Raw genomic sequence first — 26710 nt, forward strand, 5'->3', positions numbered from 1 at the left:
AGAAGAGGGATGGAAGTGACACTGGGAATGAACATTCTGCGAGATCTAAATCATCAGATGTATGCCCGTGAGGGACCCCGTTACTGGACTCGTGCTACAGGTCACCGACCGACACAGAGAATGTTACACCGCCTAGTGTTGAACTGTGATCTGCTGAAAAGTGCAGTCCCTGGGGGCCGGGTGGGCCTTGTCCAAGTACCATCACGGACCACGATTTCACTGGCGCCCCGACAGGAGGAACTCTTGATGTTGCCAGTGGGGGCGGCGCAGAGGCTGAATGGACTTGAGGTATTACTTGAGCCAGCCCCAGAGAAGTCCTCTTGTGCCAAGGTGCATGTGGCCCGGTCTCTGACGATTGTGAAGAATGGACGGGTGCCAGTCAGATGCATTAACGTGTTGGAGGAGGCTATTACCATTCCTGCTGGGACCATCCTGGCTGAACTGTTCGTGCCAGAGGGGAAGATGCCTGACAAAGCGGTGTTTGAATTGCGGCCAGACCCACAGTCATCCTGGACATATGCGGTCGAAGTAGCAGGGGCTGAATCTCCTACCGAAGAATGGAATGGTCGTGTGGTCATGGATCAAATGGGAGTAGATCGGGAGGAACTGACTTCCGTGCAACTAGAGCAGTTGGAGAGGGTCGTGTGGGAACATGAAGAGACCTTCTCGCGACATGAAGACGACTTTGGATGCTCACCGACGATTGAGCATGAGATCCCCACGGGGGACACCCCTCCCATTCCCTCCCATTAGAGAACGTTATCGTCAGATTCCCCCGACACTTTATCAAGAGGTGGAGGGCATGGTCGCCAGTATGCTCGATAATCAAATAATACGAGAGAGCCAAAGTCCCTGGGCTGCCCCCGTTGTCCTTGTGCGAAAGAAGGATGGGACCCTCCGATTTTGTGTGGATTATCGGAAATTAAACGCGCACACTGTGCGAGACGCATACCCGTTGCCTCAGATTGAGGAGTCCCTGTCTGCATTAGGACGGGCCAAATACTTTTCAACGTTGGACCTGGCGAGTGGATATTGGCAGGTACCAATGGCTGAGAAAGATCGGGCAAAGACAGCATTTGATCTGCCAATGGGGCTCTATGAATTCAACCGGATGCCGATCGGACTCAGTAATGCCCCGGGGACCTTTCAACGCCTTATGGAACACTGTTACCCGGGTATCCCTGTGATAAGTGTATAGTCATCGTTCATTTAGTGTATTGTATCATTATCTATGATAAGTTATACTCCGTGCGCCACCTCAGAGGTTCCATCAGACCACCCTCATCTGATTTACATCGTCTTTCCAGTTTGATAAGTTTAACGTGTAGGTAAATTTGTTCCGGGTCCTAAATGTGATTTACATATCCTGGGATCTCTGAGATTGGTGCATTGATTTTCGGCTAACGCTTAGTGTGTGAAATTATTAATGGTAATGTTTTTAAGGGGATTTTGAGCTTATTATATTCTACATTTCACTGTAATTTGATCCCCATTTCAGTAAAATACTGTTGTTCATTTCTGCCTCAGTCTCGGTCTGTGACTCACTGGATCTTAATAGGACCTCTGGTCATTACATCTATCATAGCAGATTAAATAAGGCTGCTTTCACACTTTTTTTTTTTTTTTTTTTTTTTAACTGCGGCACAAATAGATTTTTTGCCGCAAAACCGGATCCTGTGCATTCATAGTGCAACGCATGTAACCGCAATTCACCGGTATGTTATTTTACTGGATCCTTTTAACTTTTTATGGCTGCTGCGATGGAGACAGAATTTAATCGGCCACACACGCTGCGATGGATGCAGGTTAACAGCAGTCACTGCCTGCTGCCGATCACGTGTGACCGTGTGCGGGCTGTGTGGTCAGGAGTTCAGCTGAGTTCAGAACAGCTGACTCCAGTGTCAGCCGTTAACTTGTTCTGTGTCCCGCTACATACATCGCAGCGTGTGCAGTTTGTGGAATTCAGCTGAGTTCGGCCGGCACCGGAATGAGCTGATCTGAACTCAGCTGAACTCCTGACATCTTACCAGCAGAACAAGTATTCAGATCAGCTGACTCCAGTGTCGGCCGATTACTTGTTCTGTGTCCCCCTGCATCCATCGCAGAGTGTGCGAACTGTGAGGTCAGCAGAGTTCAGATCAGGTGACTCCAGTGCCAGCCGAACTCAACTGACCTCACAGCCCGCACACGCTGCGATGGATGCAGGGGGACATAGAACAAGTAATCGGCCGACACTGGAGTCATCTGATCTAATTACTTGTTCTGCTGGCTGTGTGGTCAGGAGTAGGGATAAGTGAGCAGTAAAATGCTCGGGTGCTCAATGGGCGAAGCCCATGTTGATTTTAATTTTTTTTAATTTATTAATAAAACAAAAAAAACCCAAACACATATCCCTAACCCTAGTGTTAGGGGTAAAAAAAAATTAAAAAAAAAAAAAAAAAATGCGTGGGCTCCCGCTGCATTTTCTATTGCTAGGGGTAACCCAAGCAGCTACTGGCTCCTAACCCCCACTGCTTGGTGTTACCTTCACTGGCAATGGAAAATTCAGGGAAGCTTTTTTTACCATTTTTTTGCCCAAAAACTAAATAATAATAATAAAAAAAAAAAATAAAAATTACGTGGGCTTTGTATTAATTTTTTATGCTAGCCAGTTACAGCAAGCAGGTACGGGCTTCCCCCAATCTCCAGCTGGGAACCAAAAATATAGGGAGGCCCTTTTTTTAATCATTATCTCATGAATTTCATGAAAGAATTATAAAAAATAAAATAAAAAAAAACAAAAAAAAACAAAAACACATGGGCTTTGCCCAATTTGTGTGTCCAACTAGGCAGCTGGGGATTGGAATCCGCAGCTCAGGGTGGCCCAAGCTTTTTATTTCAGAAATATGTGCAAGTAAATTTCCAGCAAAGCACTGCTGTTTGATTGACAGGTGCAGCAGAGGTGGGAATATCTGGGAGGTGGGAGTCACGTCTTGCCATCTATTCCCGCCCATCAGCCTGCCTGGCCTTTCTCTCCCTGTTCAGCATCCTAGCATGTATGGTACTGGATTTACTTTATATATGAAAATCCTGCTGGTTAGCATTAGTAGGCAGGCACCCAGCAAAAAAAAAAATAAATAAATAAATAAAAAAATCTCATGAATCATTAAAGGGATGCATTTTAATTTTTGCTGAGAGGGTACGTTTACACAAGCATATTTTTCGCCTAAGTGCTGTCCATAAGGCCAGAGTCACACTTGCAAGTGAGTCTCGCATCGGCATCACCAGGCACGGCCGCATACTCTCCGAGACAGGAGCATCTCAGCTGCATAAAAATACATGCAGCTGACCCACTCCTGTTATGAGCGTGTGGAGCCGTGCCGGGTGATGCCGATGCGAGACTTGAGCAAGTGTGACTCTGGCCTTACAGAGAAAAAAAAACAAAAACAAAAAAAAAAAAACAAAAACATGCATTCGATACGGAGCCACATATTGCGTCCAATTTTGACGGATACATTGCAATTCTTTAACATAGGAAACATTTTAGTCTTTTTGAATAACTCCTGCAAATAAAAAATGCCAAACAGATGACAAAAGAAAAAAAAAAAATAGGACAATGGGGGAATCACGGACTAATTTTTTTATATACACTCGTGTGAACCTGGATTACAGAGTTTCTCAGGTATATACTCACATGCATGTTGTTAATCCTGTTACGACTTATCGTCCGCCTGTAGTAGCTGAAATCATTCTGGATTGCTGGATTCCTCATCTAAAAAACACATTACAAGCCATTATATGATGCGGTGCGTTATATTCGCATCCGCAATACGCAGACACATTGCGCAGCCGTTACCTTCAGTTCATCAAAGCGAAGTGTAAAGTGTAGAATTTCAGCAAACTCTTTGGCCAGGGCCTGCTCTCGCTCCAGGTGTTGTGTGGGGGTGTACGGGGGGCAGGTCAAGGACTCCAGTAAACTTTGCAAAGCTTTTTCTGCGAGAAATAAAGACACCAAAATATCAGCTAATACAGCATAGAAAACAGACAATGTTTCAACACCAACTCGTAATAATTGTGCATTTACTACAGCTGGAAAATGAAATTGTCCAATTGTAAATACAGCTGTGGCAAAAATTAAGAGACCTCTGCAAAATGTTCAGTTTTTCAGATTTTTCTCTTTTTAGGTATATTTGAGTAAAATGTAAATTGCTCCTTAATTCTATAAACTACTGACATGTCTCCAAATTTCCAAGCAATAAATTTGTATTTCCTGAAAATGAGAAATGGTCAAAATAACAAAATCTCACCTCAAATAATGCAAAGAAAACAAGTTCATAATCATTTAGAAACAACAATACTAATAATGTTTCATCTCAGGAACCGCTCAGAAATCAATATTTTGTGGAATAAGCATGATTTTTAAATCACACCTTTTATGCGTCTTGGCTGTTTTCCACCAGTCTGTCACACTGCTTTTGGGTGACCCTATGCTACTCCTGGTGCAAATATTTAAGGACTTCTTTGTTTGATGGCTTGTGACTATCCATCTTCCTCTTGAATATATTACAGAGGTTTTCAATGGCGTTCAGGTCTGGAGATTGGGCTGGCCATGACAGTGACTTACAAAAAGGAATGGCAAATGGCAGCTGGCGTGACGCGCACAGCAAGAACAGTTCACAACAGGAACCTAGAGGCAGGGCTCAAGTCATGTGAAGCTAGAAAAAAAGCTTTTCATCAATGAGAAACAAAAGGAGGGCCAGGCTGATGTTTACCAAAGACATAGGGATTGGACCATAGAGCACTGGAGTAAGGTAATCTTCTCTGATGAGTCTAATTTTCAGCTTTGCCCAACACCTGGTCGTTTAATGGTTAGATGGAGACCTGGAGAGGCGTACAAGTCAGTGTCTTGCACCCACTGTGGAATTTGGTGGAGGATCGGTGTTGATCTGGGGATGTTTCCGCAAGGCTGGAATTGGGCAGCTTAAACTTTGCAAAGGACGTATGACTCAAGCCGCATACAAGGTTATCCTGAAAAACAGTTGCATGCTTCTGCTCAGGTAATGTTCCCCAACTCTGAGGACTGGTTTTTCCAGCAGGACATTGACCTAGCTGTGTGGCATGGCACAATCCATGTGTGGATGAAACCACCACATCAAAACCCTGTCATGGCCAGCCCAATCTCCAGACCTGAACCCCATTGAAAACCTCTGGAATGTAATTACGAGGAAGATGGATAGTCACAAGCCATCAAAGAACTGCTTACATTTTTGCGCCAGGAGTGGCATAAGGTCACCCACAAGCACTGTGAAAGACTGGTGGAAAGCATGCCAAGACGCATGAAAGCTGTGATTAAAAATCATGGTTATTCCACAAAATATTGATTTCTGATCTCTTCCCGAGTTAAACATTGTTGTTTCTAAATGATTATGAACTTGTTTTCTTTGCATTAGTTGAGGTGTGAAAGCATTGTGCATTTGTTCGTTATTTTGACCATTTCTCATTTTCAGAAAATAAATACAAAATTTATTGCGTGGAAATTCGGAGACGTGTCAGTAGTTTATAGAATAAAATTATTTACATTTTACTCAAAAATATACCTATAAAGAGAAAAATCAGAGAAACTGCAGTGGTCTCCTAATTTTGGCGCGAGCTGTATACTGCGGGATGCAGCGGGACATCTTTGGCTACATTATGTTATGGGCGCTCTGGTGGAGGCTGCACTGCACTTTTTTTTATTCCGTGAGTAAAATTTGTGCAGAAATTGGCATAACAAGAGAATGCCATTTTTTTTGATGCAGTACCCAGGAGGTAACGGTACATCCACAGGAGGGCAGGTACAGCGGAGAAGTAGTGGGAGTTTGCCCACTGACAAAGACATGAACAGTCTAATTTTAATGGTAGGTTAATTTTTAACAGTGAGAGAATATCCAAAATAAAATACAGAAAAATCACATTTTATAAAACTATATAAATTTGCATTTTGCAGAGAGAAATAAGTATTTGATCCCTCTGGCAAATAAGACTTAATACTTGGTGGCAAAACCCTTGTTGGCAGCACAGCAGTCAGACGTTTTTTGTAGTTGATGATGAGGTTTGCGCACATTAGGAGGAATTTTGCTCCACTCCTCTTTGCAGATCATCTCTAAATCATTAAGATTTTGAGGCTGTTGCTTAGAAACTCTGAGCTTCAGCTCCTCCATAAGTTTTTTTATAGGATTAAGGTCTGGAGACTGGCTAGACCACTCCATGACCTTAATGTGCTTCCTTTTGAGCCACTCCTTTGTTGCCTTGGCTGTAGGTTTTGGGACATTGTCGTGTTGCAAGACCCAGCCACGACCCACTTTTAATGTCCTGGTAGAGGGAAGGAGGTAGTCACTCAGGATTTAAAAAGGTACATAGCTCCATCCATTGTCCCATTGATGCGGTGAAGTAGTCCTGTGCCCTTAGCAGAGAAACTTCCCCAAAATATAATGTTTCCACCTCCATGCTTGACAGTGGGGATGGTGTTCTTTGGGAAATAGACAGAATTTCTCTTAATCCAAAAATGGAGAGTTGAGTTAAAACCAAGAGCTCAATTTTTGTCTCATCTGACCACAGCACCTTCTCCCAATCACTCAAAATCATCCAGGTGTTCAGTGGCAAGCTGCACATGGGCCTTCCTTGAGCAGTGGGACTTTGCAGGAGCTGCAAGATTTGAATTCTCTATGGCGTAATGTGTTACTAATTGTTTTCTTGGTGAAAGTTGTCCCAGCTGCCTTGAGATCATTAACAAGTTCCCCCCGTGTAGTTTTTGGCTGATCGCTCACCTTCCTCATAATCCTGGATAACCCACGAGATGAGATTTTGCATGGAGCTCTAGATCGATGTTGATCAACACTCATTTTGTATTTCTTCCATTTTCTTACTATTGCACCAAAAGTTGTCTTCTCCTCACCCAGCGTCTTACTTATGGTTTGTAGCCCATTCCAGCCTTGTGCAGGTCTATAACCTTGTCTCTGACATCCTTCGAAAGCTCTTTGGTCTTGCCCATGTTGTAGAGCTTAGAGTCTGACTGATTAATGGAGTCTGTGGACAGGAGTCTTTTATATAGGTGACAATTTAAGACCGTGTCTGTAATGCAGGTAAATTGATTAGGAGCGTCTAAAGGGGGCTTTACACGCTACGATATCGTTAATGTTTGGTCGCCGGGGTCAAGTTGTTAGTGACGCACATCCGGCGTCATTAACGATATCGCAGCGTGTAATACTTACCAGCGACCTTAGGCGACCTCAAAAATGGTGAAAATCTTTCACCATGGAGAGGTCGTCCCAAAGTCAAAAATCGGTAAGGGTTGTTTAGCGTTGTGGTTCATCGCTCATGCGGCAGCACACATCGCTATGTGTGACACCGCATGAGCGAGGAACGTCTCCTTACCTGCCGCCGGCCCCAATGAGGAAGGAAGGAGGTGGGCGGGACGTTACGTCCTGCTCATCTCCACCCCTCCGCTTTCATTGGCCGGCCGCTGTGTGACGTTGCGGTGACGTCGCTGTGATGCCGAACGTCCCTCCCCCTTGAAGGAGGGATTGTTCGGCAGTCACAGCGACGCCGCCGACCAGGGAAGTGCGTGTGACGCTGCCGTAGTGATAATGTTCGCTACAGCAGCGATCACAAACAATCGCATGCGCGACGGGGGCGGGTACTTACACTGTCGCTTTCGCTACAAATTGCTAGCGATATCGCTAACGTGTAAAGCCCCCTTTAGTGTCTGTAGGAGTCAAATCTGGTTGGTAGGTGGATTAAATATTTATTTTTCTCTGGAAAATGTAAATAAATTTATATAAAATCTATACAATGTTATATTCTGGATTTTATTTTGGATATTCTCTCTGTGTTAAAATTAACCTACCCTTAAAATAATAGACTGTCCATGTGTTTGTCAGTGGGCAAACTTACAAAATCAGCAAGGGATCAAATACTTATTTCCTTCACTGTATAAACATGTCATTTTGCAGAAAAATCTCATTTTGGATTTGATGCAGAAAAAAAATAAAAAACAAAAAAAAACAAAAAACACAACTATACTATAGTATAGACATAACTGCTTCCGGAGCCCCCCCCATAAACTTTAAACGTCCAGGCGGTCCCACTCGTACTCTAAAATGTGACTGCTCTATGCAATCATGTAAGCTGTGGAAGCAGAAAATTTGAGACCACCTATCGAAGGTAGAAACAATTTATAATGGTTTCTGCCTTCTCTATCACTGTTTACACAACACTATAAAAAGGCTCATGTATGTAGAAATAGGGAGCGCTGTCGGGACATCCTCCCACATACACAGTGATCACGTGACTGCTGTGTATAGGGTGGGAGCAGGAGCTACAGGGTTATGGGTAACACATACAGCTCTTTTGTGCAGCCGGGAGGCTGCACTTCCCTTGCAACTGGGGCGAGTATACCTGCCCCAGTTACAAGGGAAATCTGAAGAAGGGAATTTTGTTTACTTACCGTAAATTCCTTTTCTTCTAGCTCCAATTGGGAGACCCAGACAATTGGGTGTATAGCTACTGCCTCCGGAGGCCGCACAAAGTACTACACTCAAAAGTGTAAGACCCCTCCCCTTCTGGCTATACACCCCCCCGTGGGAGCACGGGTCCTTCAGTTTTAGTGCAAAAGCAAGAAGGAGGAAAGCCAATAACTGTTTCAAAAACAAATTCAATCCGATAAACAATATCGGAGAACGTAAGTTATTAACATGAACAACATGTGCACCCGAAAAACAAATACCCTCAGAAAAACAGGGCGGGTGCTGGGTCTCCCAATTGGAGCTAGAAGAAAAGGAATTTACGGTAAGTAAACAAAATTCCCTTCTTCTTTTTCGCTCCTAATTGGGAGACCCAGACAATTGGGACGTCCAAAAGCAGTCCCTGGGTGGGTAAAATAATACCTCGCGATCGGGCTGTCAGGCAGCCCTTCCTTACAGGTGGGCCACCGCCGCCTGCAGGACTTGTCTACCTAGGCTGGCATCCGCCGAAGCGTAGGTATGCACCTGATAATGCTTGGTGAAAGTGTGCAGACTCGACCAGGTAGCCGCCTGGCACACCTGCTGAGCCGTAGCCTGATGCCGTAATGCCCAGGACGCACCCACGGCTCTGGTAGAATGGGCCTTCAGTCCAGAAGGAGTCGGAAGCCCAGCAGAACGGTAGGCGTGAAGAATTGGTTCCTTGATCCACCGCGCAAGGGTGGATTTGGAAGCTTGCGACCCTTTATGCTGACCAGCGACCAGGATAAAGAGTGCATCCGAACGGCGCAGAGACGCCGTGCGGGAAATGTAGATCCTGAGTGCTCTCACCAGGTCCAACAGATGTAAACCCTTTTCAAATTGGTGAACTGGATGCGGACACAAAGATGGTAAAGTGATATCCTGATTGAGATGAAAGGAAGATACCACCTTGGGAAGAAACTCTGGAATTGGACGCAGTACTACCTTGTCTTGGTGAAACACCAGGAAGGGAGATTTGCAAGATAACGCCGCCAGCTCTGACACTCTCCGAAGAGACGTGACCGCCACCAGAAAAGCCACTTTCTGTGAAAGCCGAGAAAAGGAAATCTCCTTCATAGGCTCGAAAGGTGGCTTCTGGAGAGCAATCAGAACCTTGTTCAGATCCCAGGGTTCCAATGGCCGCTTGTAAGGGGGAATGATATGACAAACCCCTTGCAGGAACGTGCGTACCTTAGGAAGTCGCGCCAGGCGCTTCTGAAAGAATACGGATAGCGCAGAAACTTGTCCTTTAAGGGAGCTAAGCGACAAACCTTTTTCCAACCCAGACTGCAGGAAGGAAAGAAAAATAGGCAATGCAAATGGCCAGGGAGAAACTCCCTGAGCAGAGCACCAAGATAAGAATATCTTCCACGTTCTGTGGTAGATCTTGGCGGAGGATGGTTTCCTAGCCTGTCTCATGGTGGCAACAACATCATGAGATAAACCTGAGGTCCCTAGGACCCAGGACTCAATGGCCACACAGTCAGGTTCAGGGCCGCAGAATTCAGATGGAAAAACGGCCCTTGAGACAGCAAGTCTGGACGGCCTGGTAGCGCCCACGGTTGTCCTACCGTGAGATGCCACAGATCCGGGTACCACGACCTCCTTGGCCAGTCTGGAGCGACGAGAATGGCGCAACGGCAGTTGGACCTGATTTTGCGGATCACTCTGGGCAATAATGCCAGAGGTGGGAACACATAAGGTAGTCGGAACTGCGACCAATCCTGAACTAAGGCGTCTGCCGCCAGAGCTCGGTGATCGTGAGACCGTGCCATGAAAACCGGGACCTTGTTGTTGTGCCGTGACGCCATCAGGTCGACGTCCGGCATCCCCCAGCGGCAACAGATCTCCTGAAACACGTCTGGGTGAAGGGACCATTCCCCTGCGTCCATGCCCTGGCGACTGAGAAAGTCTGCTTCCCAGTTTTCCACGCCTGGGATGTGAACTGCGGATATGGTGGATGCTGTGTTTTCCACCCACGTCAGAATCCGCCGGACTTCTTGAAAGGCTTGTCGACTGCGTGTTCCCCCTTGGTGGTTGATGTACGCCACCGCTGTGGAATTGTCCGACTGAATCCGGATCTGCTTGCCCTCCAGCCACTGTTGGAAGGCTCGCAGAGCAAGATAGACTGCTCTGATTTCCAGAACATTGATCTGAAGGGTGGACTCTCTCTGAGTCCACGTACCCTGAGCCCTGTGGTGAAGAAACACTGCTCCCCACCCTGATAGGCTCGCATCTGTCGTGACCACCGCCCAGGATGGGGGTAGGAACGACTTTCCTTTTGACAATGAGGTGGGAAGAAGCCACCATCGGAGAGAGTCCTTGGTTGCCTGAGAGAGGGAGACATCCCTGTCGAGGGACGTCGACTTCCCGTCCCATTGGCGGAGAATGTCCCATTGTAGAGGGCGCAGATGAAACTGCGCGAAAGGGACTGCTTCCATTGCTGCCACCATCTTCCCTAGGAAATGCATGAGGCGCCTCAAGGAGTGGGACTGGTTCTGCAGGAGAGATTGCACCCCTGTCTGCAGAGAGCACTGCTTGTCCAGTGGAAGCTTCACTATCGCTGAGAGAGTATGAAACTCCATGCCAAGATATGTTAGTGATTGGGTCGGGGTTAGATTTGACTTTGAAAAGTTGATAATCCACCCGAAACTCTGGAGAGTCTTCAGTGCCACGTTCAGACTGTGTTGGCATGCCTCTTGAGAGGGTGCCTTTATAAGTAGATCGTCCAAATACGGGATCACGGAGTGACCCTGCGAGTGCAGGACAGCTACTACTGCTGCCATGACCTTGGTGAAGACCCGAGGGGCTGTTGCCAGCCCGAAAGGTAACGCTACGAACTGCAGGTGTTCGCTTTCTAGAACGAAGCGTAGAAAACGCTGATGCTCTGGCGCAATCGGCACGTGAAGATAAGCATCCTTGATGTCTATTGATGCTAAGAAATCTCCTTGAGACATTGAGGCTATGACGGAGCGGAGAGATTCCATCCGGAACCTCCTGGTTTTTACGTGTTTGTTGAGCAACTTTAGATCCAGGACGGGCCGAAAGGACCCGTCCTTCTTTGGCACCACAAACAGATTGGAGTAAAAACCGTGACCTTGTTCCTGAAGAGGAACGGAAGTCACCACTCCTTCCGCCTTTAGAGCGGCCACCGCCTGCAGCAGAGCATCGGCTCGGTCGGGCGGTGGGGAAGTTCTGAAGAAACGAGTTGGAGGACGAGAGCTGAACTCTATCCTGTACCCGTGAGACAGAATGTCCCTCACCCAACGGTCTTTGACCTGTGACAGCCAAATGCCGCCAAAGCGGGAGAGCCTGCCACCGACCGAGGATGCGGAGAGAGGAGGCTGAGAGTCATGAGGAAGCCATCTTGGTAACGGTTCTTCCTGCTGTCTTTTTTGGGCGTGACTGCGTCCGCCAAGAATCTGAACCTCTCTGATCCTTTTGAGTCCTTTTGGACGAGGAGAATTGGGACCTGCCTGAGCCTCGAAAGGACCGAAAACCAGACTGACCCCTCCTTTGTTGGGGCTTGTTTTGTCTGTGTTGAGGTAAGGATGAGTCCTTACCCTTGGAGTGTTTAATGATTTCATCCAAACGCTCCCCAAACAATCGGTCACGAGAAAAGGGCAAACTGGTTAAGCACTTCTTGGAAGCAGAATCTGCTTTCCATTCTCTCAACCACAGGGCCCTGCGCAAAACCACGGAGTTGGCTGACGCCACCGCCGTACGGCTCGTAGAGTCCAGGACAGCATTAATCGCGTAAGACGCGAATGCAGACATTTGAGAGGTCAATGGTGCCACCTGCGGGGCAGATGTACGTGTGACCGAGTCGACTTGTATAAGCCCAGCTGAAATAGCTTGGAGTGCCCATACGGCTGCGAAAGCTGGCGCCAACGACGCTCCAATAGCTTCATAGATTGATTTCAGCCAGAGCTCCATCTGCCTGTCAGTGGCATCTTTAAGTGCCGCTCCATCTTCTACTGCAACTAAGGATCTAGCTGCAAGCCTGGAGATTGGAGGGTCCACCTTGGGACACTGGGTCCAACCCTTGACCACGTCAGGGGGAAAAGGATAGCGTGTATCTTTAAGCCGTTTAGAAAACCGCTTCTCAGGATAAGCGTGGTGTTTCTGGATTGCATCTCTAAAGTCAGCGTGGTCCAGAAAAGTGCTTAATTTACGCTTGGGGTATCTGAAATGGAATTTCTCCTGCTGTGAAGCTGCCTCCTCCTCAGTAGGAGCTGGCGGAGAAATATCTAACATCCTATTGATGGACGCTATAAGATCATTCACTATGGCGTCACCATCCGGTGTATCCAGATTGAGAGCGGACCCAGGATCAGAATCTTGATCAGTTACATCCGCCTCATCACCCATAGATTCGTCCCGCTGGGATCCTGACCAGTGAGACGAAGTTGAGGGCCCCTCATAACGAGCCCGCTTAGGTTGTCTGGGACTGTCGTCCGAGTCAGAATCGTCACCCTGGGGTGCATGTGACACCCCCGGAGCTTGGAAGTGTTCCAGCTGAGGGGGACCAGGGAGCAATGATGCCACAGTGTCCATGGTCTGAGTTACTGGTCTAGACTGCAATGTTTCAAGAATCTTTGACATGGTCATAGACAATCTGTCAGCAAAAGCTGCAAACTCCGTTCCTGTCACCTGGACAGCATTCACAGGTGGTACACCCTGGGTCACGTCCAGCAGAGGCCCCGGCTGTGCAAGTTGCACAGGGGCCGAGCACTGCACACAATGGGGGTCAGTGGAACCTGCCGGTAGAGCAGCCCCACATGCGGTACAGGCAGCATATAATGTCTGTGCCTTGGCACCCTTGCGTTTAGCGGACGACATGCTGTTGCCTCCTTGTAATCTAGGAGGGTATATAGCCGAGAATCACCAGCGACCGTACAGTACAAAGTATTTGCAAACACAAAATACTCAGTATACAAACGGCACAAGTGGGGGGTGAGCCCTTGAGGGCTGCTTACCGCCCGCTGAACAGCGGGTATGAGGCCGTAGAATCCCGTGTCTGGGTCTCCCCGTCTCCCCTCTGCAGCTCAGCGTGCAGGCAGGAATGGCTGCCGGCGTTCTGTGAAGAGGGGCGGACCGTGGGCTTGCCACAAACAAAGAGCGGGAAACTGCGTCCTACTGTGCCTGGTGTGAGGGCTGGAGTATGTAAAAAAGACTCCAGCCCTCAGCGCTGATGCTCTGTACAGCGTCCCGCCCTCCTCCTGACTGGCAGGTGCGGAGGCGGGGAACGAACGAACTAGGCCGCAAAAGCCGGGGACTGTAGTAATAAGCGCGGCCGTGATATATGCACGGCCAGCGCGGAAGTCCCCGGTGCACCACAAGTCCCAGCCGCGTCGCAGTCCCAGCGGCCGGCGCGACCGTTCTCCCCGAGTCTACCCACTCAGCTAAGCTGAAGTGAGGAAATGGCACAAGCGCAGCAGCGCTGTTGTCCCCGGCGCACTAACACACCCAGCAATGCTGCGGTGTGCGCGCGTATGCACGGGGACACAGAGTACCTTGACGGAGCAGGGCCATGTCCCTGACGATACTCAGCTCCATATCCAGCGGCTTCTCCAGGGGCTGCGGATGGAGCACGGTCTCTGTGCCTGGAGACCGGTAAAATCCCACTTCGCCCAGAGCCCTAATGGGGATGGGGAAGGAATCAGCATGTGGGCTCCAGCCTCCGTACCCGCAATGGGTACCTCAACCTTAACAAGCACCACCGACAGAAAGTGGGGTGAGAAGGGAGCATGCTGGGGACCCTTGTATGGGTCCTCTTTTCTTCCATCCGACATATATCTATATCTATATCTATATCTATATCTATATCTATATCTATATCTATATCTATATCTATATCTATATATATATATATCTATCTATCTATCTATATCTCTATCTATCTATATATATATAATAATATGTTATTATATTATACTATATATTTAGTGAAGGAAATAAGTATTTGATCCCTTGCTGATTCTGTACGTTTGCCCCCTGGCAAAGACGTGAACAGTCTAAGAGTAGGTCAATTTTAACAGTGAGAGATAGAATATCCAAAATAAAATCCAGAAAATCACATTTGCGCACATGTCAAAAGGAATTTTGGCCCACTCCTCTTTTCAGATCATCTCTAGATCATTAAGACTTTGAGGCTGTCGCTTGGCAACTTGGAGTTTCAGCTCCTTCATACGTTTTCTATGGGATTAAGGTCTGGAGACTGGCTAGGCCACTCCATGACCTTAATGTGCTTCTTTTTGAACAAACATACAAAGGTCTTGTGCACACAGTAATTCCATGTGCATGGATGCCAGGGTAGTTATATGCTTACAATTTGGACCCATATTGCCCTTGGGATACCGGTCTATGGGGTAAGAATGGCTTTGTAGCCCTCTGATCCCACCTAGTATTTCTATACAATGTGCACAGTGAGTCTGGGCACCTTGGACTAGGCACAAAGGTACAGTATGGGCACATCACTGACTAATGGAAGCCAATATTCAGGATTCACATCCCAAATACACAAGGCCTCTCCCTATAACTATATACGGGTAAGATCAGAACGTCATAACAGGATGGCCGGATTACCTTCAGCCATACTGGGACTTTGTGAGAAGTTTAAAGTGTCAAAATTGGCAAAAATGGTAAGTCTTTTAAAAGCTGTTTATTTTATATGAAGGTAATAAGACTTTATGGGTCAGGAAACCTAAACCTTTTACTTCTATATAGCAACATTTCTCTGGCAGAGCAGGGGGGACTGAACACCATGCCAAAGACTAGAGAAGAAAAGAAAAACACTTACCAAGTCTTAGAGAAAATTCATAAAACCGTTTTAGCCGCACGACGAGGGGGCAGACAGAGTTCCAGGCTTTTTCCTGAAGTTGGATGTCATTTGGATTTTGGATAGCCTGAAATACACGAAGTCTCCATCGTAAGGACATGTTGGATCTAGCAGGACAGTTCCTCTAACGTTATCCCTTTATTATTACAACTTTTTTTTATTGCTGTATTCGAATAGGTGATTTTTATGTCAGTTTTATAATCTGGTGGTGTCTTAACGGGGAAGTGGGGCAGCAGCGGTGGTGGATCGGAAGTCACAGGAGGCAGGGGCGGTGCAAGAGTACTGCGATGCTCCGGGCAGTGCAGAGGGGGGGCCCAGATACTCACTGCAGGCTGTGGTTCTGTGCTAGGGGGGCGGACGGCGACGCTCCGTGCTGGGGGAAGGGGGGGTGCGGACGGCGACGCTCCGTGCTGGGGGAAGGGGGGGGGCGGACGGCGACGCTCCGTGCTGGGGGGGGGCGGACGGCGACGCTCCGTGCTGGGGGAAGGGGGGGGCGGACGGCGACGCTCCGTGCTGGGGGGGGCGGACGGCGACGCTCCGTGCTGGGGGGGGCGGACGGCGACGCTCCGTGCTGGGGGGGGGGCGGACGGCGACGCTCCGTGCTGGGGGGGGGGCGGACGGCGACGCTCCGTGCTGGGGGGGGGCGGACGGCGACGCTCCGTGCTGGGGGGGGCGGACGGCGACGCTCCGTGCTGGGGGGGGCGGACGGCGACGCTCCGTGCTGGGGGGGGGGCGGACGGCGACGCTCCGTGCTGGGGGGGGGCGGACGGCGACGCTCCGTGCTGGGGGGGGGGGGGGGGGCGGACGGCGACGCTCCGTGCTGGGGGGGGGGGGGGGGGGGGGCGGACGGCGACGCTCCGTGCTGGGGGGGGGGGGGGGGGCGGACGGCGACGCTCCGTGCTGGGGCACCCGGCACCGCTCTGTGCTAGTGCTCACTGTGGGCGGTGAGGCACTGGCCATTCTGATGAGGTCGGTGGTGCGGTCTTCAAAGAAATGGCGGCTGGAGTCGGTGTGTGCACAGATGAGAGCTTGAGCCGAGAGCTCCATCTGCGCATGTGCCGACTCTGGGCGCCATCATTTGAAAGCCTTTACTGACGACATCTTCCCAATGGCCCGTGCCTCGCAGAGCATTGGCCTTCCTTTCCTGTGACCCCTCTCCACCACCCCTGGTAAGCTACATTTGGATTTTTAAGACGCACCCCTCATTTTCATCCCAAATTTTTGGGAGAAAAAGTGCGTCTTACCCAAAAAACAGTATTTTTTTTATACTGTTCTCATACCTAATTTTTGTTTGAACAAGACATTATATTAGTCATTTAATTGTAAAAAAAAAAAAAAAAAAAAAAAAAAAAAATCTAAAATAAAAAAATAGTTGAAGTTATAATAATTAAAATATAATTTATTCTATTCTCCCCAATAATATAATTACACCAAATGAGGCCTAGAGTTCTCCTGGGCACAGTGATGCCAATAAAAGTTGCTCATTTCTGTTTACATGCATCTCACTATGTGATAATCATCCAGGTATAGACAATTTTTTAGTGAAGGTGAAGATCACCTTAGAAGGCGGTCTAAATTTTTTTTTTTTTTTCTAAAATGTAAAATACAAATTTTTTGCATTCTAAGGCACGATGAGGCCGTACATCTCGAATCTCTTGTCCGGCGCCCTTGTACGCTTGCAGATCTGACAGAATGCTCTCAGAGTCCTGCAATACGGCGTTGACCTGGTTCCACACTTCCCTCTCGCAGTCAGTAGGTTGAGCATCTAGAAGATGAACACAAGAAGATTAGACAATGCTTTGGAATTCTTAGGTCATGCGTATATTTACATTACACAGACATACACACATGCAAAACTAAAAATGAGCGGGTTCAGGCTGGACGTAGATGTATGTGGATGGTCCTCTTTAAAGGGAATCTGTCACCAGGTTTTCACAACCCCATCTGAGAACAAGATGTAGGGGCAGAAACCCGATTACAGTGATGGATCACTTACTGGGCTCACAATTTTTATCTGCTGTAGGGTCTATCAATTCTCTGAATGCTGAGCTTTGTATAACCCGGCCCACATCACTGATTGGCAGCTTTGTTACTATGCATAGTGCACAGAAAGCTGTCAATCAGTGGTGGGGCGTGGCTGGACTATCTAGCCATAGGTGTACTATTCCACTAAAGAATATCATACTAATAAAAACAGTGATTTTATCAAAACTACAAGAAGCAGCCCAGTAAGTGACATCACTGGAATCACAATCTCACTATGCTGCACTCACTTTAGGAGGCAAATATCAGGGGACAGATTTTTTTTAACAAAAGGAAATCTCTAACAAAGATTATAATGTTTGGGAAACCCTGCAAAATGTTCCTTTTGTTAGGTTATAAATTGCTTTACGGTAACTAAACTTTACATTTTTTGCATGTAAGGGGTCACCAACCAACTGCTTATTCAGTCTATTGGTTTGAAGGAGGTAGATGGAGAGGGGAGGGTAGAATGGGTGGATGAGGAGGGGAGCGCAGGGCAAAGGAGTCGCCGGCAAGAGGAGCGCAGGGCAAAGGAGTCGCCGGCGAGGGGAGCGCAGGGCAAAGGAGTCGCCGGCAAGGGGAGCGCAGGGCAAAGGAGTCGCCGGCAAGGGGAGCGCAGGGCAAAGGAGTCGCCGGCGAGGGGAGCGCAGGGCAAAGGAGTCGCCGGCGAGGGGAGCGCAGGGCAAAGGAGTCGCCGGCGAGGGGAGCGCAGGGCAAAGGAGTCGCCGGCGAGGGGAGCGCAGGGCAAAGGAGTCGCCGGCGAGGGGAGCGCAGGGCAAAGGAGTCGCCGGCGAGGGGAGCGCAGGGCAAAGGAGTCGACGGCGAGGGGAGCGCAGGGCAAAGGAGTCGACGGCGAGGGGAGCGCAGGGCAAAGGAGTCGACGGCGAGGGGAGCGCAGGGCAAAGGAGTCGACGGCGAGGGGAGCGCAGGGCAAAGGAGTCGACGGCGAGGGGAGCGCAGGGCAAAGGAGTCGACGGTGAGGGGAGCGCAGGCAAAGGAGTCGACGGCGAGGGGAGCGCAGCGCAAAGGAGTCGACGGCGAGGGGAGCGCAGGGGATAGGAGTCGACGGCAAAGAGCGCAGCGGATAGGAGTCGACGGCAAAGAGCGCAGCGGATAGGAGTCGACCGCAAAGAGCGCAGCGGATAGGAGGGGACGGTGAGGAGAATGTGGAGGAAAAGGAGGGGATGGTGGGCGGGGGTGCAGAGGAAAATGGATGGGAGAGAAGCTGGACCTCATGTCTGCTGTGTGATATGCATCTGTAATAAGCGCCATGCAGCAGTACAGACTGATTGTAGCATAATTTGCTGCCATGCACTCTGCACAGAAAATGAACACTGACTAGGGCGCCTGTGGATTTTCGGTGCAGATTTCACACGTAGAATCTGCCACTACACACAGTACAATGTAAGAGAAGGAGGTTTCTAAACACCCTTTTTTGCAAAGGATCATCTGCACAAAAATAAAGATGTTTTCCAGGACTGATCATGATCGAGTAACCCACAAAATAGTCCCAAAATTTCACAGCGGTCGAGGATACACCGCACTGTGTACAGAGCCGACAGAATAGCGCTGTAAGGCGGCTTTCACACTACGTTTTTTTTAGCATGCGTCATGAACTTTTTTTGCTGTAAAAGCAGATCCTGCTTTTACAAAGAAAAACGCATGTGTTATTTTGCAGGATCCTGTCACTGGATGTTTAGGGGCGGGCATTGGATGAGAGGGAGGGAGGGGGGAAGAGAGACAGAGAAAGAGGGAGGGGGGAAGAGAGAAAGAGGGAGGGGGGAAGAGAGACAGTGAGGGAGGGGGGGGAAGAGAGAGTGAGGGAGGGGGGGGAGGGGGGGGGAAGAGAGACAGTGAGGGAGGGAGGGGGGGAAGAGAGACAGTGAGGGAGGGGGGAGAGAGAGACAGAGAGGGAGGGGGGAGAGAGAGACAGAGAGGGAGGGGGGAGAGAGAGACAGAGAGGGAGGGGGGAGAGAGAGACAGAGAGGGAGGGGGGAGAGAGAGACAGAGAGGGAGGGGGGAGAGAGAGACAGAGAGGGAGGGGGGAGAGAGAGACAGAGAGGGAGGGGGGAGAGAGAGACAGAGAGGGAGGGGGGAGAGAGAGACAGAGAGGGAGGGGGGAGAGAGAGACAGAGGGAGGGGGGAGAGAGAGACAGAGGGAGGGGGGAGAGAGACAGAGAGGGAGGGGGGGAGAGAGACAGAGAGGGAGGGGGGAGAGGGGGAAGAGAGACAGAGAGGGAGGGGGCAGAGGGGGAAGAGAGACAGAGAGGGAGGGAGGGAGGGGGGGGAAGAGAGACAGAGGGAGGGGGGGGAAGAGAGACAGAGGGAGGGGGGGAAGAGAGACACAGAGGGAGGGAGGGGGGGAAGAGACACAGAGGGAGGGAGGGGGGGAAGAGACACAGAGGGAGGGAGGGGGGGAAGAGACACAGAGGGAGGGAGGGGGGGAAGAGACACAGAGGGAGGGAGGGGGGGAAGAGACACAGAGGGAGGGGGGAGAGAGAGAGACACACAGAGGGAGGGGGGAGAGAGAGAGACACACAGAGGGAGGGGGGAGAGAGAGAGACACACAGAGGGAGGGGGGAGAGAGAGAGACACACAGAGGGAGGGGGGAGAGAGAGAGACACACAGAGGGAGGGGGGAGAGAGAGAGACACACAGAGGGAGGGGGGAGAGAGAGAGACACACAGAGGGAGGGGGGAGAGAGAGAGACACACAGAGGGAGGGGGGAGAGAGAGAGACACACAGAGGGAGGGGGGAGAGAGAGAGACACACAGAGGGAGGGGGGGAGAGAGAGAGACACACAGAGGGAGGGGGGAGAGAGAGAGACACACAGAGGGAGGGGGGGAGAGAGAGAGACACACAGAGGGAGGGGGGAGAGAGAGAGACACACAGAGGGAGGGGGGAGAGAGAGAGACACACAGAGGGAGGGGGGAGAGAGAGAGACACACAGAGGGAGGGGGGAGAGAGAGAGACACACAGAGGGAGGGGGGAGAGAGAGAGACACACAGAGGGAGGGGGGAGAGAGAGAGACACACAGAGGGAGGGGGGAGAGAGAGAGACACACAGAGGGAGGGGGGAGAGAGAGAGACACACAGAGGGAGGGGGGAGAGAGAGAGACACACAGAGGGAGGGGGGAGAGAGAGAGACACACAGAGGGAGGGGGGAGAGAGAGAGACACACAGAGGGAGGGGGGAGAGAGAGAGACACACAGAGGGAGGGGGGAGAGAGAGAGACACACAGAGGGAGGGGGGGAGAGAGAGAGACACACAGAGGGAGGGGGGAGAGAGAGAGACACACAGAGGGAGGGGGGGAGAGAGAGAGACACACAGAGGGAGGGGGGAGAGAGAGAGACACACAGAGGGAGGGGGGAGAGAGAGAGACACACAGAGGGAGGGGGGAGAGAGAGAGACACACAGAGGGAGGGGGGAGAGAGAGAGACACACAGAGGGAGGGGGGAGAGAGAGAGACACACAGAGGGAGGGGGGAGAGAGAGAGACACACAGAGGGAGGGGGGAGAGAGAGAGACACACAGAGGGAGGGGGGGAGAGAGAGAGACACACAGAGGGAGGGGGGAGAGAGAGAGACACACAGAGGGAGGGGGGAGAGAGAGAGACACACAGAGGGAGGGGGGAGAGAGAGAGACACACAGAGGGAGGGGGGAGAGAGAGAGACACACAGAGGGAGGGGGGAGAGAGAGAGACACACAGAGGGAGGGGGGAGAGAGAGAGACACACAGAGGGAGGGGGGAGAGAGAGAGACACACAGAGGGAGGGGGGAGAGAGAGACACACAGAGGGAGGGGGGAGAGAGAGACACACAGAGGGAGGGGGGAGAGAGAGACACACAGAGGGAGGGGGGGAGAGAGAGACACACAGAGGGAGGGGGGAGAGAGAGACACACAGAGGGAGGGGGGAGAGAGAGACAGAGAGGGAGGGGGGAGAGAGAGACAGAGAGGGAGGGGGGAGAGAGAGACAGAGAGGGAGGGGGGAGAGAGAGACAGAGAGGGAGGGGGGAGAGAGAGACAGAGAGGGAGGGGGGAGAGAGAGACAGAGAGGGAGGGGGGAGAGAGAGACAGAGAGGGAGGGGGGAGAGAGAGACAGAGAGGGAGGGGGGAGAGAGAGACAGAGAGGGAGGGGGGAGAGAGAGACAGAGAGGGAGGGGGGAGAGAGAGACAGAGAGGGAGGGGGGAGAGAGAGACAGAGAGGGAGGGGGGAGAGAGAGACAGAGAGGGAGGGGGGGAGAGAGAGACAGAGAGGGAGGGGGGAGAGAGAGACAGAGAGGGAGGGGGGAGAGAGAGACAGAGAGGGAGGGGGGAGAGAGAGACAGAGAGGGAGGGGGGAGAGAGAGACAGAGAGGGAGGGGGGAGAGAGAGACAGAGAGGGAGGGGGGAGAGAGAGAGAGAGGGAGGGGGGAGAGAGAGACAGAGAGGGAGGGGGGGAGAGAGAGACAGAGAGGGAGGGGGGAGAGAGACAGAGAGGGAGGGGGGAGAGAGACAGAGAGGGAGGGGGGAGAGAGACAGAGAGGGAGGGGGGAGAGAGACAGAGAGGGAGGGGGGAGAGAGACAGAGAGGGAGGGGGGAGAGAGACAGAGGGAGGGGGGAGAGAGAGACAGAGGGAGGGGGAGAGAGACAGAGGGAGGGGGAGAGAGACAGAGGGAGGGGGGAGAGAGACAGAGGGAGGGAGGAGAGAGACAGAGGGAGGGAGGAGAGAGACAGAGGGAGGGGGGACAGAGAGGGAGGGGGAGGGGGGACAGAGAGGGAGGGGGGTGAGAGACAGAGAGGGAGGGGGGTGAGAGACAGAGAGGGAGGGGGGTGAGAGACAGAGAGGGAGGGGGGTGAGAGACAGAGAGGGAGGGGGGTGAGAGACAGAGAGGGAGGGGGGTGAGAGACAGAGAGGGAGGGGGGTGAGAGACAGAGAGGGAGGGGGGTGAGAGACAGAGAGGGAGGGGGGTGAGAGACAGAGAGGGAGGGGGGTGAGAGACAGAGAGGGAGGGGGGAGAGAGACAGAGAGGGAGGGGGGAGAGAGAGACAGAGAGGGAGGGGGGAGAGAGAGACAGAGAGGGAGGGGGGAGAGAGAGACAGAGAGGGAGGGGGGAGAGAGAGACAGAGAGGGAGGGGGGAGAGAGAGACAGAGAGGGAGGGGGGAGAGAGAGACAGAGAGGGAGGGGGGAGAGAGAGACAGAGAGGGAGGGGGGGAGAGAGAGACAGAGAGGGAGGGGGGAGAGAGAGACAGAGAGGGAGGGGGGAGAGAGACAGAGAGGGAGGGGGGAGAGAGACAGAGAGGGAGGGGGGGAGAGAGACAGAGAGGGAGGGGGGAGAGAGACAGAGAGGGAGGGGGGAGAGAGACAGAGAGGGAGGGGGGAGAGAGAGACAGAGAGGGAGGGGGGAGAGAGAGACAGAGAGGGAGGGGGGAGAGAGACAGAGAGGGAGGGGGGGAGAGAGACAGAGAGGGAGGGGGGAGAGAGACAGAGAGGGAGGGGGGAGAGAGACAGAGAGGGAGGGGGGAGAGAGACAGAGAGGGAGGGGGGAGAGAGACAGAGGGAGGGGGGAGAGAGACAGAGGGAGGGGGAGAGAGACAGAGGGAGGGGGAGAGAGACAGAGGGAGGGGGAGAGAGACAGAGGGAGGGAGGAGAGAGACAGAGGGAGGGAGGAGAGAGACAGAGGGAGGGGGGGACAGAGAGAGGGAGGGGGAGGGGGGACAGAGAGGGAGGGGGGTGAGAGACAGAGAGGGAGGGGGGTGAGAGACAGAGAGGGAGGGGGGTGAGAGACAGAGAGGGAGGGGGGTGAGAGACAGAGAGGGAGGGGGGTGAGAGACAGAGAGGGAGGGGGGTGAGAGACAGAGAGGGAGGGGGGTGAGAGACAGAGAGGGAGGGGGGTGAGAGACAGAGAGGGAGGGGGGAGAGAGACAGAGAGGGAGGGGGGAGAGAGAGACAGAGAGGGAGGGGGGAGAGAGAGACAGAGAGGGAGGGGGGAGAGAGAGACAGAGAGGGAGGGGGGAGAGAGAGACAGAGAGGGAGGGGGGGGGGGAGAGAGACAGAGAGGGAGGGGGGAGAGAGACAGAGAGGGAGGGGGGGAGAGAGACAGAGAGGGAGGGGGGGAGAGAGACAGAGAGGGAGGGGGGGAGAGAGACAGAGAGGGAGGGGGGAGAGAGACAGAGAGGGAGGGGGGAGAGAGAGACAGAGGGAGGGGGAGAGAGACAGAGGGAGGGAGGAGAGAGACAGAGGGAGGGGGAGAGAGACAGAGGGAGGGAGGGGGGAGAGACGAGGGGGAGACAGAGAGGGAGGGGGGTGAGAGACAGAGAGGGAGGGGGCGGTGAGAGACAGAGAGGGAGGGGGGGTGAGAGACAGAGAGGGAGGGGGGGTGAGAGACAGAGAGGGAGGGGGGTGAGAGACAGAGAGGGAGGGGGGGTGAGAGACAGAGAGGGAGGGGGGTGAGAGACAGAGAGGAGGGGGGTGAGAGACAGAGAGGGAGGGGGTGAGAGACAGAGAGGGAGGGGTGAGAGAGAGAGGGAGGGGGAGGACGAGGGAGGTGAGAGAGACTGATCACCCCGAGGCTGGTTTCTGTGGATGCTCAGTAGAGCAAACAGGATCCCGTCTATCAGCATGCCAGCGTTCCCATACGTTTGCATGCAGTATAGTCAGGATCCAGCAATTTGCAGTACTTGGACGCAGCTCAAAAACGCTACAAGTAGCGTTTTTGGAAAAAGTTAAAAAACTGCAAGTCGCTGGATCCTCACTATAACGCACGCAAACGCATGTTGACGCGAGTCCATTGCAAATGCATTGAAATGAAAACGCATTTGCACTGGATCAGTTTTTCCGTTAAAAAAAACGTTCAGGACGCATGTTAAAAAAAACGGTAGCGTGAAAGCAGCCTAAACTGTGTAGTGGTCGTTCAGCATCCGGCCACTGTAGGATCAGTGGTGACTTAACCACTGCTGATCTGATATTGGCGACATTCCCGCTCCCCGAAAAACCCCATTTAAAGCTGGGCAGTGTGGAATCCGAACATAAAGTCCCTCACCATGTCTGAAGATGGCGCTATGTGCAGGAGGCTTTTCTGAGTGTGTGCGTGTCACCTGGAGTGGGCAGAGCAGTGACTGCCGGCGATGGCTGCGGCTCAGCTCCATACATTACACGCGCATGCCAATCTGATCCGAGCGGAGCACAAACATGTGTGATGAATCTAATACAAGGCTCGGAGGTGCCTTCTAGGACACAGTCTTGGCCCTTGAGTGAAACACGTTATTTTCTGGGACATTTTTGGCCGGCTCCGCCACGCTGGAAACAATTCAGGCTTTCTGATGAGGACGCCTCTCAAGTAACATTGTCCCGACCTGTCCCGCTGCCAGGAACCTCACTACACCCCGGGACGGCGCTCACCACCGACACATTACATGCCGCAATCTATACATTACAAATCACGGCTGTTCTGCCTAACCCTAACCTGGTAATGTCCTGGTCACACACAGTACGTGACTAATGACCGCTCCGATCCAGCTCCCCACTGTGCTCCCATTCATGATGCCAAATTACCTTAAGTCCCAGCTAGAAACTAGAACACATACAATATTATGTGTGTATACAGCCTACGTATTACCCCTGGGAACATGGACGCATTCTGTCGGGGCTTGTATGAGATTAGAAAGAAGCTCCTGATCCCCCCCCCTCCCCTAGTAACAGCACCACTCTTCTCAGACTGCAATACCAGACAGAGCCACTAGACAAAAAATGGCGCTGGTTAGCAAGCTGGGATAATACAGTGTGACGGCTAAAACAGCAATGTGCCCCTAAAGGGATGGAGGGTGAATGTGCGAGTGACCATGGATAAATTCATCAACAATTCAGGACAAAAATCAAAACATTTCAAAATATAAAAAGTGTCATACATTTATGGAGATGTCACAGTAACAATGAAAAAAAAGCTAAAAAGTATCAGCACCTTCTGCACACGAGCCATGCAACAAGTCAGACATGCTGTTAGTGAGGACGACATGCACAAGGGATTAGTCTCAGGCAAAAAACACAAAAATTCATTTAGTTCTTCCAAAAGTTTTGTTCAGATGAGTAGAAATCTGACTCCGAATCCGGTCAACTCTTTTACCGCTGCCTGCGGTGTCTGCTGGAGCGCGCTGCGGGCGACCACACGCTGTGCCGCTACACTTGCTACTATATGGACAACTGGACTTTCCCGTTCCCGTAGACAATAAAGTGTCTTTAGCGTCTCAGCACTGAATTTACAGCGTTGGGCTACGTGAGCCAGAATGGTAACACCCAGTTGTCAATTCAAATAATTCCAGGAAGAAAAACAGAGGAATGGCACAAAGGAATTCTAACAGATGGCATAGGAAATGCAAACACAGGGGCATCTCAATAAATTAGAACATCAAAAAGTTATTTTAGTTTCGTGATTCAATACAAAAAGGGAAACACATTATATAGAGTCATAACACACAGAGGGATCTATTCCTATATACTATATAGTTATTACACAGAGGGATCTATTCCTATATATTATATAGTTATTACACACAGAGGGATCTATTCCTATATAAGAGACATTACACACAGAGGGATCCATTCCTATATACTATAGAGTCATTGCACACAGTTCTATTCCTATATATTATATAGAGTAATTACACACAGAGGGATCTATTCCTATATTATATAGAGTCCTTACACACATAGGGATCTATTCCTATATATTATATAGTCATTACACACAGAGGGATCTATTCCTATATATTTTTTATAGTCATTACACACAGAGGGATCTATTCCTATATATTATATAGAGTCATTACACACAGAGGGATCTATTCCTATATTATATAGAGTCATTACACACAGAGGGATCTATTCCTATATTATATAGAGTCCTTACACACAGAGGGATCTATTCCTATATTATATAGAGTCCTTACACACAGGGATCTATTCCTATATATTATATATAGTCATTACCCACAGAGGAATCTATTCCTATATATATTATATAGAGTCATTACACACAGGGGGATCTATTTCTATATATTATTTAGTCATTACACACAGAGGGATCTATTCCTATTATATAGAGTCATTACACACAGAGGGATCTATTTCTATATATTATATAGAGTCATTACACACAGAGGAATCTATTTCATGTGTTTATTTCTGTTACTGTTGATGATTATGGCTTACAGCCAATGAAAACCCAAAAGTCATCTCAGAAAATTAGAATATTATATAAGACCAACTGAAAAAAATGATTTTACACTCAAATGTTGGCGCTTACTGAAATGTCTGTACAGTAAATGCCTCAATACTTGCTCGGGGCTCCTTTTGCATGATTACTGCATCAATGCA

At 50.7% G+C, this 26710-nt stretch overlaps 1 protein-coding gene across 3 annotated transcripts in view; it reads right to left on the reverse strand.

Moving 5' to 3' along the window:
* The window catches only part of CYRIA (CYFIP related Rac1 interactor A), a 139520-nt gene that overhangs the window by 34387 nt on the left and 78423 nt on the right, over positions 1 to 26710 (reverse strand). For all 3 annotated transcript variants that reach the window (XM_075341126.1, XM_075341128.1, XM_075341127.1), the window contains 4 exons: positions 16983 to 17104; positions 15301 to 15406; positions 3836 to 3972; positions 3674 to 3751 (listed from right to left, as the gene is read on the reverse strand). In XM_075341126.1, the coding sequence (XP_075197241.1) occupies positions 3674 to 3751; positions 3836 to 3972; positions 15301 to 15406; positions 16983 to 17104 (443 nt within the window). The remainder of the gene's footprint in view (positions 1 to 3673; positions 3752 to 3835; positions 3973 to 15300; positions 15407 to 16982; positions 17105 to 26710) is intronic.

This window comes from Anomaloglossus baeobatrachus, chromosome 3 (assembly GCF_048569485.1).
Source record: "Anomaloglossus baeobatrachus isolate aAnoBae1 chromosome 3, aAnoBae1.hap1, whole genome shotgun sequence".
NCBI classification, from domain to species: Eukaryota; Metazoa; Chordata; class Amphibia; order Anura; family Aromobatidae; genus Anomaloglossus; species Anomaloglossus baeobatrachus.